The sequence below is a fragment of the Macrosteles quadrilineatus genome, unplaced genomic scaffold (assembly GCF_028750875.1).
Source record: "Macrosteles quadrilineatus isolate MER2022 unplaced genomic scaffold, UCM_ALF_1.0 Scaffold_1__1_contigs__length_201487025, whole genome shotgun sequence".
Lineage (NCBI taxonomy): Eukaryota > Metazoa > Arthropoda > Insecta > Hemiptera > Cicadellidae > Macrosteles > Macrosteles quadrilineatus.
Genome location: NW_026542594.1, coordinates 121310715 through 121326885, shown reverse-complemented (window position 1 = coordinate 121326885; position 16171 = coordinate 121310715). Strand labels below are relative to the sequence as shown.

General features: G+C 34.4%; 1 protein-coding gene across 1 annotated transcript in view; it reads right to left on the bottom strand.

Moving 5' to 3' along the window:
* Nucleotides 1–15943, bottom strand: part of LOC129000215 (uncharacterized) — a 69553-nt gene extending 53610 nt beyond the window's left edge. Inside the window, exons 1-3 of the mRNA XM_054427171.1 lie at nucleotides 15747–15943; nucleotides 13444–13614; nucleotides 4137–4243 (exon numbers count right to left, since the gene is read on the bottom strand). Coding sequence (XP_054283146.1) covers nucleotides 4137–4243; nucleotides 13444–13614; nucleotides 15747–15943 — 475 coding nt within the window. The remainder of the gene's footprint in view (nucleotides 1–4136; nucleotides 4244–13443; nucleotides 13615–15746) is intronic.
* Between the last annotated feature and the right edge of the window lie 228 nt (nucleotides 15944–16171).

The window sequence follows — 16171 nt, the reverse complement described above, 5'->3', positions numbered from 1 at the left end:
AATGTACGATAATTAAAAAAATTTGAAGCTGTCTTGGTCTAATATTTGTTAAGGTAGTTGCCATATTCTTTATCTTCCCTACTTCGTTAAAACACATATTCTTTAAAGGTAAAATCATTTGTTTTTTTGTGGCTGCTATCATTTTTAAGGAAGTCTACAAAAATTGCATAATTCTCTCATTCTTTGGTTTGATTATGATATGAAAATAAATGCTGATAGCTAGCCTACACCAACAATATAACATTACATTTTGCATACTGTATTGTAATGATGTAGTAACTGTAATAGGTGCTCTTTCCCCTTCTAGACTTTCACTAGGGCCCCTCTGGTTCACCTTAGGAGCTTCGGATGTGATCCGTACCCCGAGGTCCTACGGGCCTGCTTCAGATGAAACTACTGAACAGCAGTAGGTTGTCCCTAAACTAGATCAATTAGGTATTTACCTGACAAATCACAAAACACATATTTCTAATGAAGACTTAAAATATTGTTTTACCATCATACAACACACCAACCCTCATGACACATAGTTCACCTCCCATAACAAATACATTCAAAGAAAACTGTTAGTAAAAATCAATGTATATAATTTTATATATTGATTTTTATGACAATTGTATTTTTGAGCCACTTTTTATTAATATGGCATCAAATATGTATCATCTATGTATAAAATATGTATTTTATACATTTAAGGTATGCATCAATTTCTATCAAAATTTACAGATTATATACAGATGTATAATATGTATTATATCTGTAGTTGGATCCCTATACAATATGCATATAATACATATTTAGGTGGGACATATTTACAGATACAATCTGTATTGTATACATTTCTATACAGATTGTATACAAAAGTTATACCATGCCGGTAGGTAAATTATACGTATTATATACATATTTGTGCTACTTGGGAATGAACTTCAAACTTGCATTACCCACAATCCCTTGCTTCTTCATCGAAGCTCAGAACCAGAGCACCCGCCCAGTCGTGTTTTGTGTATTGTCCTATGTACGTGCAGGGTAAGCCTTTGTCCGGTATCGTGTAAATTCATCAAAAGTCACGGTACTAATTTGAAAAAATTTGATCCTCATTACCCGCTTTAGCCCATATCTCGTAGTGATATATTTGCTGCGTGCTTGAAATCACAACAATCATTAGGAAAAAGTCAGTTTCAACCATTTCCAATTAGTACAAACCGCCCTTTTAAATTTCAATTGTGATCGTTATGATTTTTGAACAAGTCATTTTTGCGAATACAAAGGCCTGTCCTAATATGTATCCCTGTGTATGTGTTTAGTGTCCGGACGTACCATGTAAGTAAAATTTGTATTAATTGTTAACTTTAGATGATTATTTGTTAGTGGTTCGTACATGAAATACTGTGTTTATTCCTGTCTGTAGCACAAGTTAATTAAAATCACCAACTGATTTAGTTGAATTATATCCATTTCAATCTCATTTGTCTGTAACTAAGGTATTTAACTAATTGTAACAATAGCCAACAACTTAACGTCTGGTATTTGAAGTTTTTTATTGTCACATAGTGACTAGAAAAAATCAATTATTGATTCAACTTTGGTGTAACACCAGAACATTATTTTTGATCTTGCAAATACAAATTGCCGCTAACTCTCATTTGGAGTAAATTAACGTAAAAAAGTGGAAACAGGCTGCTGGTTCGCGTCGGATAGTGGTAGTAGGCGATAGAGGTGTGAAACTGACCATAGACAAATTCCCAAAAACACTATTAAATATTAAATAATTGAGATTTTATTATATGCTGTATGTATTACTACTGACACAAAAAGCCATTCTACGAGATCTGCACTACAGTAACCAAGATACATTGTTGCTGGCCAGCCCCAAAGGACTTGCAAGGTGTTGGATTGTCTCAAAATTAAATATTCACACCATCTGTTCCTGTTGTCGCTGTGGGTCGCATGGCCGCGCCTTTCACTTTTGAAATCGTTTCAAGGGAAAAAATTATCAGTTTTAGATGGCAAAAATTGTACTAAAACCCTTCAGGTAAAATTCCATTGTTATACAGTAGAGTTCATTGTTGTATCACTCACCAAAGGGTTATACAGGGTTAGTAAAAAGTGTGGAGACCCCCTGTTATTTGTTTAACGGCCCATACTAGAAAAACTAAACTCGGCACACCATTATGGCATGTTATGAAGTACTTTTTTGGCATAACCACCACTTGGTGTACATCCCCAAAATGGGGGATTTTGGGGGAAACTCAAAAATTTCAAATTGAAAGACCCATCGAGTGACCCTCATTTTGAAGGTCCTGGTAAAAGAAAACAAAAAACGCAAATTAGAGGTCTCTATCTCAATCCAGTAAAAAATGGCAACCAATTGAAATTCTCAGAAGTTAAATTTAACTTACAGCTTTCCAAGTCTGGAGACCCCCTGTAAATTTTGTAACGGCTCACACTAGGAAAACTAAACTCTACACACTTTTTTGGCATGTTATGAAGTATTTTTTAATCCTAATAGCCACTTGGTTCCCAAACCCCAAATGGGGGATTTTTAGGAAAACTCACAAATTTTAAATGATAAGCCCCATCGAGTGAAGGTCCTAATAAAAAAAAACTAACAACGCAAACTAGAGGTCTCTATCTTAACACAGTAAAATATGGGAGCCAATTGAATATAAAATTGCAAGTTATTTCTGATTTCTAAAGATTTCAATCAGCTTCCATTTTTTACTGGATTGAGATAGAAACCTCTAGTTTGCGTTGTTAGTTTTCTTTCACCAGGACCTTCAAAATGAGGGGTCACTCAATGGGGATTATCATTTAAAATTTGTGAGTTTTCCTCCAAATCCCCGCTAAAATCAGTGTATTTATAAGGTTACCATCACATTTGGAATACAGTATATCAATCAGACTAAGACCGTCTCATAAGGACCTTAGGGAATAATTTTTATTCCACATGGCCCACTTTAATTTTTATTAACGCCAAGCTTCCACTGCCACCCCTCTGTTAAGTCATTTTTGTTCTCTTTGTTCTTTGTTCCCAACCCAGGGCCCAGGGGCAACCATAAAATGTGTAAAGTAATCAGTGAGAAGTGATTAAGAGGGATATATTGACAATAAGGGGAAGTTGTTTAATTTTTATATCAAAGAAATCCCTTTTTTTATAAATAAATGGAATAACGAACAACAATGAACAATACTTCAAATTGAGACATTACAACAACAAACCCGATATTGTCCATATATCCAAGAAAGGCTTATCGTACTCTTATAGCTCTACTATTGTCCCATATCTCAAAGCAACCCACCTCAGCGCCTACATTGATGTGAGCCAACACAAATTCTTTTTTTTTATTAACAAAAGTCAAAGTACAAACAACTGTATCTGTGAATCAGACGGGGTCTGGCACATACACAATCCTCCCTTCGTTAGCGTCTGTTCAAGTACCTTATTTAAAATCATGGCAAAGGTAACTTGTACAGGGAATTCCTTCTTAGTCAGCTGAAAGGATTGCGGACCATTGGTGAGGTGTGACAGTTTGACCGGATTCAGTCAAACTTTGCGTTAATAGTGTAGTTGCCAAAGTCAGCTACATTCGGAACTCTAAATTCCAAAATCCATCATCACAAATAATTTGTCAAAGAAAAAGAACAATGGTATAGCTGTAAAATATAAGTTACAGAACTTATATTTTATACTCGTCCACTCAGCTACCACTGGTGTAAGAGATGAAGGGTAACAGAGAGGTATGCAGTTATGAGGAGGAAACTGTCTGGTATATACAGTATTGTGATAAAACAATGAGAAAGTACAGGTGCTTAAAGCATGTAGACAGCGGTCGTCTCCACTTACCCGTGGCGGTGTACGGTCTTACTGCAAAATAGGCCTAAACTGTCACAGTCACAGTACTCAGTCTGTGGCGAGGGTCAGAAAACACAGAATGGATAACTGAAGATAAGATAATCGAGCCTGTTGAACAGTAGTATTTATGCTCCATATTTATTACTAGATGAATAGAACAAATGATATATAAAATTCAGTGCTATGGGTGATGGGGCACATTGTAGAAACTAACCAGAATAGTTATGATTATCGTATTTTATGCTTAGAGACTAAGAACTAACAAAAATGTACTACTTACCAACATCAGGTGTGAGAGGAAAGCCTACGCTGACCACTGCTTCATGGAGATCCTCCAAAGACACAGAGCGCCGGGTCACCAATGACCCCACCTTGGATTTGGCATTTCTGCACAATTGCACATAGAGCATTCAATAACTAACAGTGGTGTGGTGGCCAAGTCACCAACATTGAAACCAATATTGAAATGTGTTAGCTTAGCTAATAGATGTTGTACGATGTTTTTTATCAACCAATACTTTTAGTTACAACCCCAAGTTGATTTTGGAGTTTTCTTGGATTTTAACACGTTCGCTACTGCAATAGTACGAAATTTTCCATTCACATGGACCAGCGACGCACATATGCGACGGCCGGTTTCTACCCACACAGTCCAATTGACTGTGTCGCAATTGACTGCGACGGCTAGTCAGATTAAAATAGACTGCCGACGCATATTTGCGTCGGGGTTCTAATGTTATTAAAATGCTTATATCTTTGTAGTGGTCTATTTGAAGGCACTGAATTCCCTGCAGTGGTCTACAGAGATGTCTGACGCACAACTGCGTCGCTTGGTCTGTGGATATGATGATTGGTGACGTCATATAATAGTAGGAAAAAGTGGTCTTTACTTTTCTGCATCACTGTATGTATGTATGCTGCATTATCCTATGTAGCTTTTATATTTGTTCAGTTATAAACTGTTCTTGAATAATCTGTTTATTTTTTTACTTACTTTCACCTTAAAACACAAAAAAATGAGCCGTCGCATATATGCGACGTTTAGTCTATTTTAAGAAAACTATGATAATTTTCACTATTGTTTTCGCTGTAGACCGGGCGTCGCAAATATGCGACATTACAAAAGGTTATAAAAAATACAAAAAAACAAGAACAATTTATTTACAAACACTATTGTAGCTTATTACAATGTAAATGATCACTGTTTTACAGGTTTTCGCCCGTGGTCTGTGTGTACATGTTATCCAAGTGACAGCCGGTCTATGTGTAAGATTGAAATGTATACCTCGGTCTGTGGCAAAGACCGCGGCGTCGCATATATGCGACGCTCAGTAGCGAACGTGTTAATATTTTAAGTGGAAAAAATGCATTAATGGTAGTAATAAATACAGGTAAGATCCAGTCATAGCACTACTACATGAATTAATCAAATAAAATTTTGCAACATTACTCAGTATAAATAAACTGTTCTGATCAGATTATTATCAGTGAAGAATTATCAAATAATACTGGGAGTGCATGGTTTAGACAAGGGCTCTACAACCTTAGGCCCGCAAACAGATTTAATCCGGCCCGCGATGCCTAATGGGAAATCATTTTTTATATAGCTTAATTGGTAAAAATCGTTGATCGTCAAAGTTGCGGCAACGCCCGTAGGCCTAAGTAAATGTTTCGTTCTCGGTGATATCAAAATCGTCATTAACGATTGCGGCAACTCGGCAATATCTTGGTTGTCACCCACAGTTGGGGCAGTAACCGTAAGTAAATGTTGCTGTTTCGGCGATAAAGTGATCGTCAATCAAGGTCGCGGCAATAACGCTAAGTAAATGTTGCGGTCTCGGCAATAACGTGATCGTCATTCGCGATCGGGGCAACATTCGTAAGCATATTATGCGGTCTCGGCAATAACGTGATCGTCATTCGCGATCGGGGCAACACTCGTGAGCATATTATGCGGTCTCGGCAATAACGTGATTGTCATTCGCGATCGGGGCAACACTTGTGAGCATATTATGCGGTCTCGGCAATAACGTGATCGTCATTCGCGATCGGGGCATCATTCGTAAGCATATTATGCGCTCTCGGCTATATCCCCATTTATTTTTATCTCATTGTTTACGTTTTTTCCAATAAGAGATAATTAGCTGTAAGCATGTGCCTAGTGATCGAGCCATTTTAATACAGATCTTCCAAGCTAAGTGAACGTTTGAATTGAAAACAATATTAAGGATCAGGACAACAAACTTTAACCCTGATTTTTCTGACCTTAAAGTGGCAAATACAAAATTCTCCCAAAACATTGCTGTTTTAATTTTAGCTTTACTCCTTGTAAACTCACTGTCAATTATTCTTATGGTCATTACAATAATGTTCAATCAAGTTAACTTAGTGGGTGGTACGTCGAAAATATTTGGTGCTGTGTCATCCTGTGTTTTCATCAGTCCTACTTAAAAACTTCCATTATAGAACAAATACTAATTTTATCATGATAAATATAATGTAAAATTAATTTATATTAACTTTCTTATGAACTCGAATAATCATAAAGCCTAATTATGTTGTGAGAAAGTATGACAAACACAGTCATACCCAGTCAGTTTACATTATAACCATAAATAGCCATGTTAGATAAATCAATTTATTTTGTTTTTGGTCACAGTATCATTTGCACAAAAACGTACAGAATTGTAGTTAGTCAAAAGGTTACAATATGGCTAAAAAATCAACAAAAAATGTTCAAACTTCATTTCTCTTTAGTAACATCATTTTATGTCATTAAATCAATCCTGGAGGCAAATGATGTATAAAATATATATAATGTTTGGGTTATTTGCAGGGGGCTACCTTTCTACAATGAAATGTTGATGGTCCGGCCTAGACTTTCCTCCAAAGATTTTAAATTTGGCCCTTGAATAAAAAAAGGTTGGAGACCCCTGGTTTAGAGTCATGTAACAATAAAACCAAAGTACTATAATCTGAAAGGATGTGCTTAATAATATTATACAGTAAATATCCATTATAATACTTGCAGTAGAACCTCACAAATTCAAATTTCAGAGGAAAGACAATATATTTCGAACCATAGGAAGTTTGAAATAGAGAGTTTTAATTATAGAGGTCATAATAAATACAATTTGAATTATGGAGGTCCCAGTTTTAAGTGTAGAGAGTTTGACAGAACGGAGACTAATGAACACATCAAGGGAAGATCAATAAGAGCGTCAGTTCATATTTCAACAGGTGTATTTTTTGTCCTGAATTCAAATTACAGAGGCTTACGGTAACACAGTTTAGAGGTTGACTTCGAATTTTGGAGGTAACAGTTCAAATTATGGCAACAAAATGTGAATTGTAGAGGCTCAAGTATGAGCAAATTTGAATTGTAGATGCTGCATTAAGCATAAAATCACTTTGAATTATCGTATATTATTTTTTTGAATTTTAGAGGGTTTCTGAGTGGAACAGTCAAATTATAGAGGTTTTCGAATTATTGAGGTTCGAATTAGTATGAGGTTATATACTATATAATGTTTACAATAAGTAGTATTGACTGTTGTTTTGGTGGCTTTGAAACAATTTATATTATAACCATATCTGCAAACAATATTCTAAGATAAGTGTGAATTTGACCATGTTTTGCCTCGATTGATAAAGAGTACTAATAACAATAGGTATTTAACCTTATTTACGTCTTCAATCCAAGTCGTCTTTTATCTATATATATAAAATCCAATGTATGTAACCTAATGAGTATCTATATATTAATTTGAAACTTTTTTTCTTTGTGACAGCTAATTTGAGAGAATGGCTGGGCGTAGAAACTCGGTAGAGGTGTCTAAAGAAAGGGCTTGGTCTGTAGATGAGCCATCAAAAGAGAAACGTGGTAAATTCCCTTGGGGCTCTGCCCCAGTGGCCTTTAAATTCCCATCCCATGTTATTCTTATGGGGTAAAAACGGGGTTTTGTCACAGCTAATTTCAGAGAACGGCTGGGCGTAGAAACTTGGTAGGGGTCTCTAAAGAAAGGTCTTGGTCTGTAGATGAGCCATCAAAAGAGAAACGAGGTAAATTCCCTTGGGGCTCTGTCCCAGGGGCCTCTAAAGTCCCCTCAGCAGATTTGTTTACATTATGACCATCTATATATTAATAGGCAAGCATGTTTCTTTAAAAACTTTTTTCTCAGCTCGTGTGTAACGCAGGGAAAATCTAAAAGATATTTAAAAAAAAAACTAGAAAGATTATTTAGAAAGATATTTTCCTGTAGAAGTGCAGAATCCCTTTAGTAATTAAAATAGGCTCAAATATAAGCACAAAAAATTAATTTGAAATTTAAAAAAATTAACATGGGCTATATGGGTTGCCATGCTGGTGACTAAATAACAACGAAATGTAAACAGAAAATCAAAACAAATGGAAGAAATTCCAATCACATGTTTCATTTACAGCGTGGGGTGAAAAAGATAGAAACCATTTTGAATGAGCTATATCAATTGTTATGGCCCATCAACTTTGTCAGGAACAAAAAGTAAGGTAGAAAATAGAATTTAAGTCATGCTTTCGGTGAATGGCTCACAGAACTACAGTACAGTAGGTACATGTTTTTTTTTTTTTTTTTATAAAAACAAAATTGCGACAGCTGGTCCATAGAGATGGGATGTCTACTTCAGTATCCAATAGTCAATACGTGTAGATTACATGTTTTTGGTCGAGTTTTCGACCACTGGACGACCACTAGTATGTATAATTTTACACTACTTTTTAATGAAACAGCTGTTAATTAATATTTAAATTGTGATTTACTGAATTTGTCAAAATGAAGTATTTGCAAAGGTTTTTTCTGATTTTAAAATCAATTTTCTTCTGCATCGTGTCATGTTTTGCAATATAATGTTGTAATGTTATGATGTGCAATCCAAATCAGTGGAAAATCCTAATATCACAGTAACTCTAAAAATTATTTCTTATAGAGTTAACTTATCTCTGTTGTGTGGGTTGGTTTCTGCCTTTTTTACCACTTCTTGGAGATTGTACGTAGGCGTGTTGCACGTAGATGATATTCTTTGGCGTATTGCATCTGTAGACGATACTTGGGTTGGTGTAATTATTACAATGGAAAAAATCGAGAAATCCTGGACAATTTGATATAGGCCAACTAAAAATAAAACTGAATTAGAAGAAATAGAAATAATGTTTTTTTTCTTCATTTATAATCGTTATTATAGAGAACCTAATGAGTGGGAACCATTTGTAGAAAACTCTAAAAAACAAGATCAGATTTTGAAAAAAGATAAGATATTTACAAACAATTTTGATTATATCTAACTGTTGTGTACATCGTGAGTATTTCCATAATCTTTGAGTCGACTTTTATAAAGTCATCGGAAATTATGACCGTTATTCGTTTTAAAATAACGCCAGTAATGCTTCGCAATTGCTCGAATTCGAGCAACAGGTACACTAGTTCATATTTAAAGGGAATTAAAGAATTTAGTCAGCTGTTTTAACTAAAAAAGTTGGTTCTATGATATGGAAAAGCATTAAAAAGTTATGAGATTTACCAACAGGGTGCAGCACTATATTTTTTTGCATTTATGAAAACAGCTAATTTGAACTAAGCAGCAACAAAAAACTGTGATTCGCAATGAGAACTGTCAAAGTAGGATTGTTTACAGTTATGTATATGTTTTTCTTTTCATGAATAATTTGTGATATTTTGCGAATTGTTGATAATTTATTTTTCTCTATTGTTTAGGTGAAGTGGTAGAACATTATGGCTAAGGTAGATGTGTAATACTATAGAATACTGTAAACTTAAAAAAGCAAATTTTATCAAACTGTGTCCTCCCTTATTGCAAACACAAAGCTTGAGTATAACTGCAATAAGCATTTTATACTTATATTCCAACCCCGTACGAAGGACGGGTACTCTGCTAGTTCATAAATAAATGTACTTTAGGTCTGCTAAAAATATATACATCGAAGAATTATACGTTTGCTTATACGTACCGAATCGCAGTAAATCTATTTGTAGTGTTATAACAATGATTGCAGAAATGGTCATTCATTTTAATCAAAGATTGATCTAATATTTTATGAGTAAACTAGCTGTTTGCCCGTTCTACGTACGTGAATCTTGTAGTAAGTTGAAACCTTATATTCAGAACAGGAGTTGGTTTGCATATTTAGTGTGCATTTTTCCAGATATGCTGGCAAAACTATTACTGTAGATGAATACATATAAACCTTAGCAAATACAATATCTGACAGTTTCAAAGCCAAAACGAATGCTTCGCAATTAAATGTCACCCGATCGTGTTAGTCCATATTTTATATCTTATGATAAAAGGAATTGATTTTTAGATCTATAAGGCATAGCCCTAAGGTAGGCCTGTAATTGAAAGTTACTTTTCACACTGAATAAAAGTAGTTAAAATACTACCTCAACCTCACTACTGCCAACTTTATTCGGGTTGAAATTTTCATTAACAAAGGTGCTCTTGTCCTTCCCACGAAACACTGAGAAATTAGGACATTAATGCGTTACTAACAGACATACACACACAAAAATACAGAATTGAATTAGGGGATTTGCTACGCTTTAACCAAAGCAAATTACAAACAAAATAATTATTTGAAAGTTTTGATAGTGTCGTCAAATTTTATGATAATCGTTTTTAGGCCTAATCAAACTGTAAAATTGGTGTAAATCCGTTGGCAAATATATAAATAAGTAAATAAATACACAGTCCACAAAACATTTATACGTTAACAACGCCAAGCTTTAAAAATTCATGATGGTTTAAAAAAAATCTTTCACTAATGTTTTATCATTTTCATAGCATAAATAAACTAACATTTTAAAGTACAGACAGAAAACTCAAAAAATATACAGTAAGACATCAATTAAATTTAATAAGAAATAAGAAGCAGCACTAACGATAACTATTAGTGATGTGTTTGTACGTAAAAATGATTCTTACTGCCACCACCGTTTCTAAGGAAAAGTAGCAGTACCAACAACCAACGTTTACATTTAAGAAAAGAACTATATTTGACGACCTCCGATGAGTGATAAGTGTTTCTTGAAGACCTGATGATGAAGCTATTAATGCTTCGAAACGCGTAGTCTCGACAGACAGCCTTTGGATTACTCTGGCAGATCCAGGTACCATTATACCTTTTATAATCTAAAAACAGTAATCCTGAGACAAGAAACAACATGAAAGAACTATAGTACTTACGACCAATAAATTCAAACTGTCTTTCTAATCAAACTGTATTATAGGTGTTAATCCGTTAGCAAATACATAAATAAATAAATACTCAGGCCACAAAACATGTAACATGTAACGTTAACAACGTAAAGCTTTAAAAACTCACTATGGTTTGCTAAAAAAAACTTTCACTTGATGTGGTGCAGTACCGAAGTTATTAATCTCCCATGGTTTTAACTTTTTTTTTAGTTTTCAAAAATCAAAGTTATTTCCCATTAATAGCATTATTTGTAAGCAACTTTCAATGTTAACATATTAATGATAGTTTGAAAAAACCACCTATATCCAAACAAAGGTTTCTTATTTAAAATATTACGTCATCTCTAAACGATAATCGGTACATATATCTAGCAAACATTCGGAGGAAATGTGACAAAAAACGCACAAATCTGGGGTTTTGGACGTTTGTAGTTTTACTTCCTAAGTTGGAAAAGTACCGATATCGTTGTCAAAATGTAAGTAAGTATAAATCAAAAGTGACACATTGGAAAAGCAAGTTTAGCTACATCTGTAAGTTAAACCTCTGTTACGATCACAGCAAAATCAGAAAGATCTTCGAAGATTGCAGCAACATCCACGATCACCCACTGCAGTTGTGATTTTTTACTTTGCACTTTACACAACTGACCTTGAAGCGCCGTTAAGGTGTGGAAACCTTTTTTGTAAGCTATTGGTGACGATGATAAAAAAATGTAAGTTTCCCAGCACTATACAACACTGATTCACGGTCTTTTCCCACGTTATCAAAACTCAAGAACAATCATCGAACTTGCAATTAATTAAACCGGGCACAACGTTTTTAATCTAACTTGGTTTAGATGTGCTTATAAAACTTTATCGAAAATAGTTGTGGTATTTGTAAACAGTATTTAATGTAAACATATCAGTAAACATTCCATCATTAGACCTACGCACCAATAGAAGATGGCTCATAGGTCTATTGATGGAATGGTCTAATGAAGGCAGCGCAATAGCGGTGATAAGTGACATATTTTAAAAGCGAGTTTAGCTGGAAAAAACACTGTAACGTTGACAACGAAATCATAAAGGTCTTCCGGGGTCGCAGCAACACCCGCGATCATCCACTGCAGTACTGTAGTAATTATTTACTTGATAGAACAGCGATCGAAACGCCGTTAATGAGTGGAAATCTCGATTGTAGGCTATTAGTGGCGATTATTTAAAGAATTTAGCTTCCCAGTCTTATACAACACTGATTTGCTGTATTTTCCCTGGTTATCAAAACTTAAGTTAAATTTTATAGACATAGAATCTCCAGGTTCTTCACCTGGATGTGAATGATAATTATTTTAATTTACAGTTAAAATTATAGTACTTGCGATCGATTAAATCCGTTATGCAAGTAAAAAGGTCAATTAACGTACTTGGTTCCTCAATTAATGGGGATCGATTTGCGTACAAAATGTGATTGGAAGTGTTGCAGAATTTGTAAACAAAATGTAATGTAAACAATGAAACATATCAGTGACAGCCAGAAGTGAGAATTGATCCAAACAGCTGTTCGTTATTTCATAAAATGTAATAGTAAACATTAGGAGAAAACTTGACAAAAATCGAACAAAATTGGGCTTTTGATGGTTCGTTATATTTTTTCAAAAGTAGTTAGGCCATATTTTAATAGCCAAAGACACTCTCGCCAATCCAGTGAATACAGAAAAATAATTGGAATCTTGATCTGTATTCTAGTTTTCAAGGAGTAGGCCGCGTAAAATAACATTTTGGCGTTACAGACGCAACCACAGAATGGACAGACAAACAGACAAACAGACATACATACAGAAATTGAGATAAGACTCGTTTCGGATTTCTTAGGCTATGAAACGTAAAAATAACCAAAAACTGCATGATTCTAAGCAATGTACAGACAAAATTGTAATTTTATTTATATAGATATAATAAAGAAACAATATAACTTACAGTCAGAAATAATATCAATGAATTGGAAACCAAGCAAACCCAATTTTAACAATTATTGCGTAGTACAAAGTGGCATAAACAACGGAAACATGTTGTGTGCTGGCTGTGAGTAGCGGCTTGAGGACTGCAGTGACGTCATCGACTCGGCCCGATTGCTGAGGGGGAGAGGGGCGCGCTCTGTCTGGTTTACCTCTTTTACTCCATACATCTTGACTTAAGGCAGGTAACGTGCCCACCAACTGGCTTCGTGTGAACACAGCTTTAGAATTTTACTTTCATCAGAATCAAACCAATAACCTTCAATTTAGTAGGCAAACACTATAACCACTCAGCTACCAACACAGTATGTATACTAGAATAGAATAAGGTGTTTTTACTTGATATCAGGTTTAGGTGAAGGTTCCCCAGCCTCCAGGTTGAAACCCTCCAGTTGCAGCCCAAGCAACTTCAAGCTCCGTCGAAAGTTTCTAATGCAGCTCTTGCTACCAGTGACTTCATCAGTGGATGGAGACAAAATGAGTTCTTGATGTAGCTCCCCAATACCGTGTCTGACCAACAGTCATAACAAGTGTTACTTAAAATGCCCATCTAGCTGTCACTCTCAGAATGAAACCACAATTGCATTTTTCAATTAGCACACCAAAGAAATCTTCTTCAAGTGGAATATCTTAACTAAAACAATCTTTGATGCACATAATTGTTGTTTTACTATTGTTTATAAGTTCTAAAAGAACATTTTTATGGAGTATTTTACAAGTAAATAATAAAAATCAATAAAAAGAAAAGTGAGTCAACAAAGTAGCGGTCGGCTAGTTGTGTTCTTTTTTATGATCAAGTTTAGTTAAATTATTCATTATCCTTCGTTCACGTTGATCATGTTCTTGTAATGCTAGTTTCTTGTTTTTGTTCAGAGTATACTTGTTACTTACTATCGTATGCACTATTAAGTAGTACAGTATTATTATTATGACTTATTAATTACTAGTGTACATGTTGCTCGAAATCGAGCAATTGCAAAGAAGTACAGGAGTTATTTATAAACAAATAACTTGTTTAAAAATAATAACAGTCATAATTTCTGATGATTTTAAAAGAGTCAACTATAAGATTATTAACTAAAGGAAATACTCACTATTTACATGACAGTCCTATTCCAGTTTAAAGGGTTGATTTTTAACAATCAATATGTCCATGTACGGGAAAAGGTAAGCTTACATTAAGTCAACGTAAAAAGGCTGTCAGCTTTTATAAAGTACCGTACCTAAGTTGTTTAGCCAATATGTAAACAATAAGGTTTAGGCTACTTTAAACTCTACAGGATAGAGTTAGGCAAAAACTGACAGAACTCTGAAATGGTGTTATTTATCATAGGCTTAATAATATGCCAAATCCTTAGAATAAAAATGCAATAACTAATAACCGATATCATTCAACACAAACCAACATCCAATACTAAACACATTTTTAATACAACATAGATAATTTACACATTGACTGTTTTACATATGTTCTTCTTCTCACTATTAATTTTTGCTTCGCAACGGGAAAAATCTGTTTCATAATCATTGAAATAGATTTATAATAAATAATCTATCATAAAGTTTAAGATTAAATAAATCTACCACATAGTTGTTTTACATGGTCAAAGGAAAATACATTTTTTGGATCAGCTTTCGGAATTTGTGAAATAGAAATTTGACAGTTCTGGTTGTTTTCAATAAAATTTTAAAGCAAATGTAAACATTGTGAATTTTCTCATGCTTCCATGGAAACGAATGATTTAATATTTACTTTCTGACAACAGCTGAAGTTTCAAAACAATGTTTGTTTCCCATGTTAATATTATGGAGGAATATGAAACTTTAAAGGGCCCTAGGGCCTTACTCTCTAATTATTTACCTTAAAAGAAAGTTTCCTGCACAACTTCACGTTACGCTCTTTCCAATGACACCAAAAACTTGCCAATCGGTTCAGTAGTTTCGGAGGAGTAATTGTCACAAAAATCGTGCTTGCGTATTAAATAAGTAAATAGATGATTCGTATCTTTTAACAACTCATCTTTGTACACTACTCATTATATTGTATTTAGTGCCGGTATTGCTTGTTTTTCACTCAAATGTTTAATGTTGCAGTCTGTTATCAATCAAACACAAAAGTGTAGGTAACACACCATTTACTATTCTTAACAACAAACATTCTCTATTTCGCACAGACAGAATACCTCCCTTACTCGATCTTGCGGCCTCGTCTCAAGTTTTGCTCTATTTTAAAACCACCAATCTCACCTCTCTAATTGTCAGTTGTTGTTTTTGTTTTGAGTTTATTTGTTATTTATTTACTATGCATGCGCTATTTATTATTACGTCTTATTTATAATTTTTTTAAGGCATATTGATTCTTGTGTGAGCAAGTAATATTAATACTTTAATACTTTATTATGAAATAGATTACTGATTGTATAACTTTGTATATTTGTATGTATGGTATTTATTGTGTACCATAATGGTTTTTGCCTTAAATAAATAAATTGAATTGAACTGAAAACTAATCGATGAATTTTGATAAAATGATAAACATGGTAGAATGAGCCATTAACTGCCTCTCGACTCGATGACTGTTATTTTCTTAACTTTATCTTTCATCATCTCAATATCTTAAGTAGTTTGTAACTGAGCCCTACCTGAGCCCGAGGGCAGAGTGACACCTGATGGTGGCTGCCTGACCATCTCCTCTTCCTCTCACACTACAGGCACTCTTGGGCCTAGGCTTGGTCGAGCCTACCTTAGTTCTCTTCGCACCTCCGGCTACTGACACCTCGCTGTCAAAGTCGTAGTAAGGCTCCTTGAACCCATCATCTGAGTCACAGCTGTAAGTCATTTTTCCTGTTCCAATAAACAGAGTAACCATTAACATGACTATTGAAGAAGGCATTACAATTAAACTCCTAACCCGAAACTATAAGAATAAATTCAAATCAATTTTGAAATTGGCTAGGCGGGGAATTGAAATTGTCTACCACATACATAGTAGGGTTTAAACTAACATTGCACAAAAAATTATAAATTATTTTAAAGAAAATATTCTATCCATACAGTTGTAGATTTA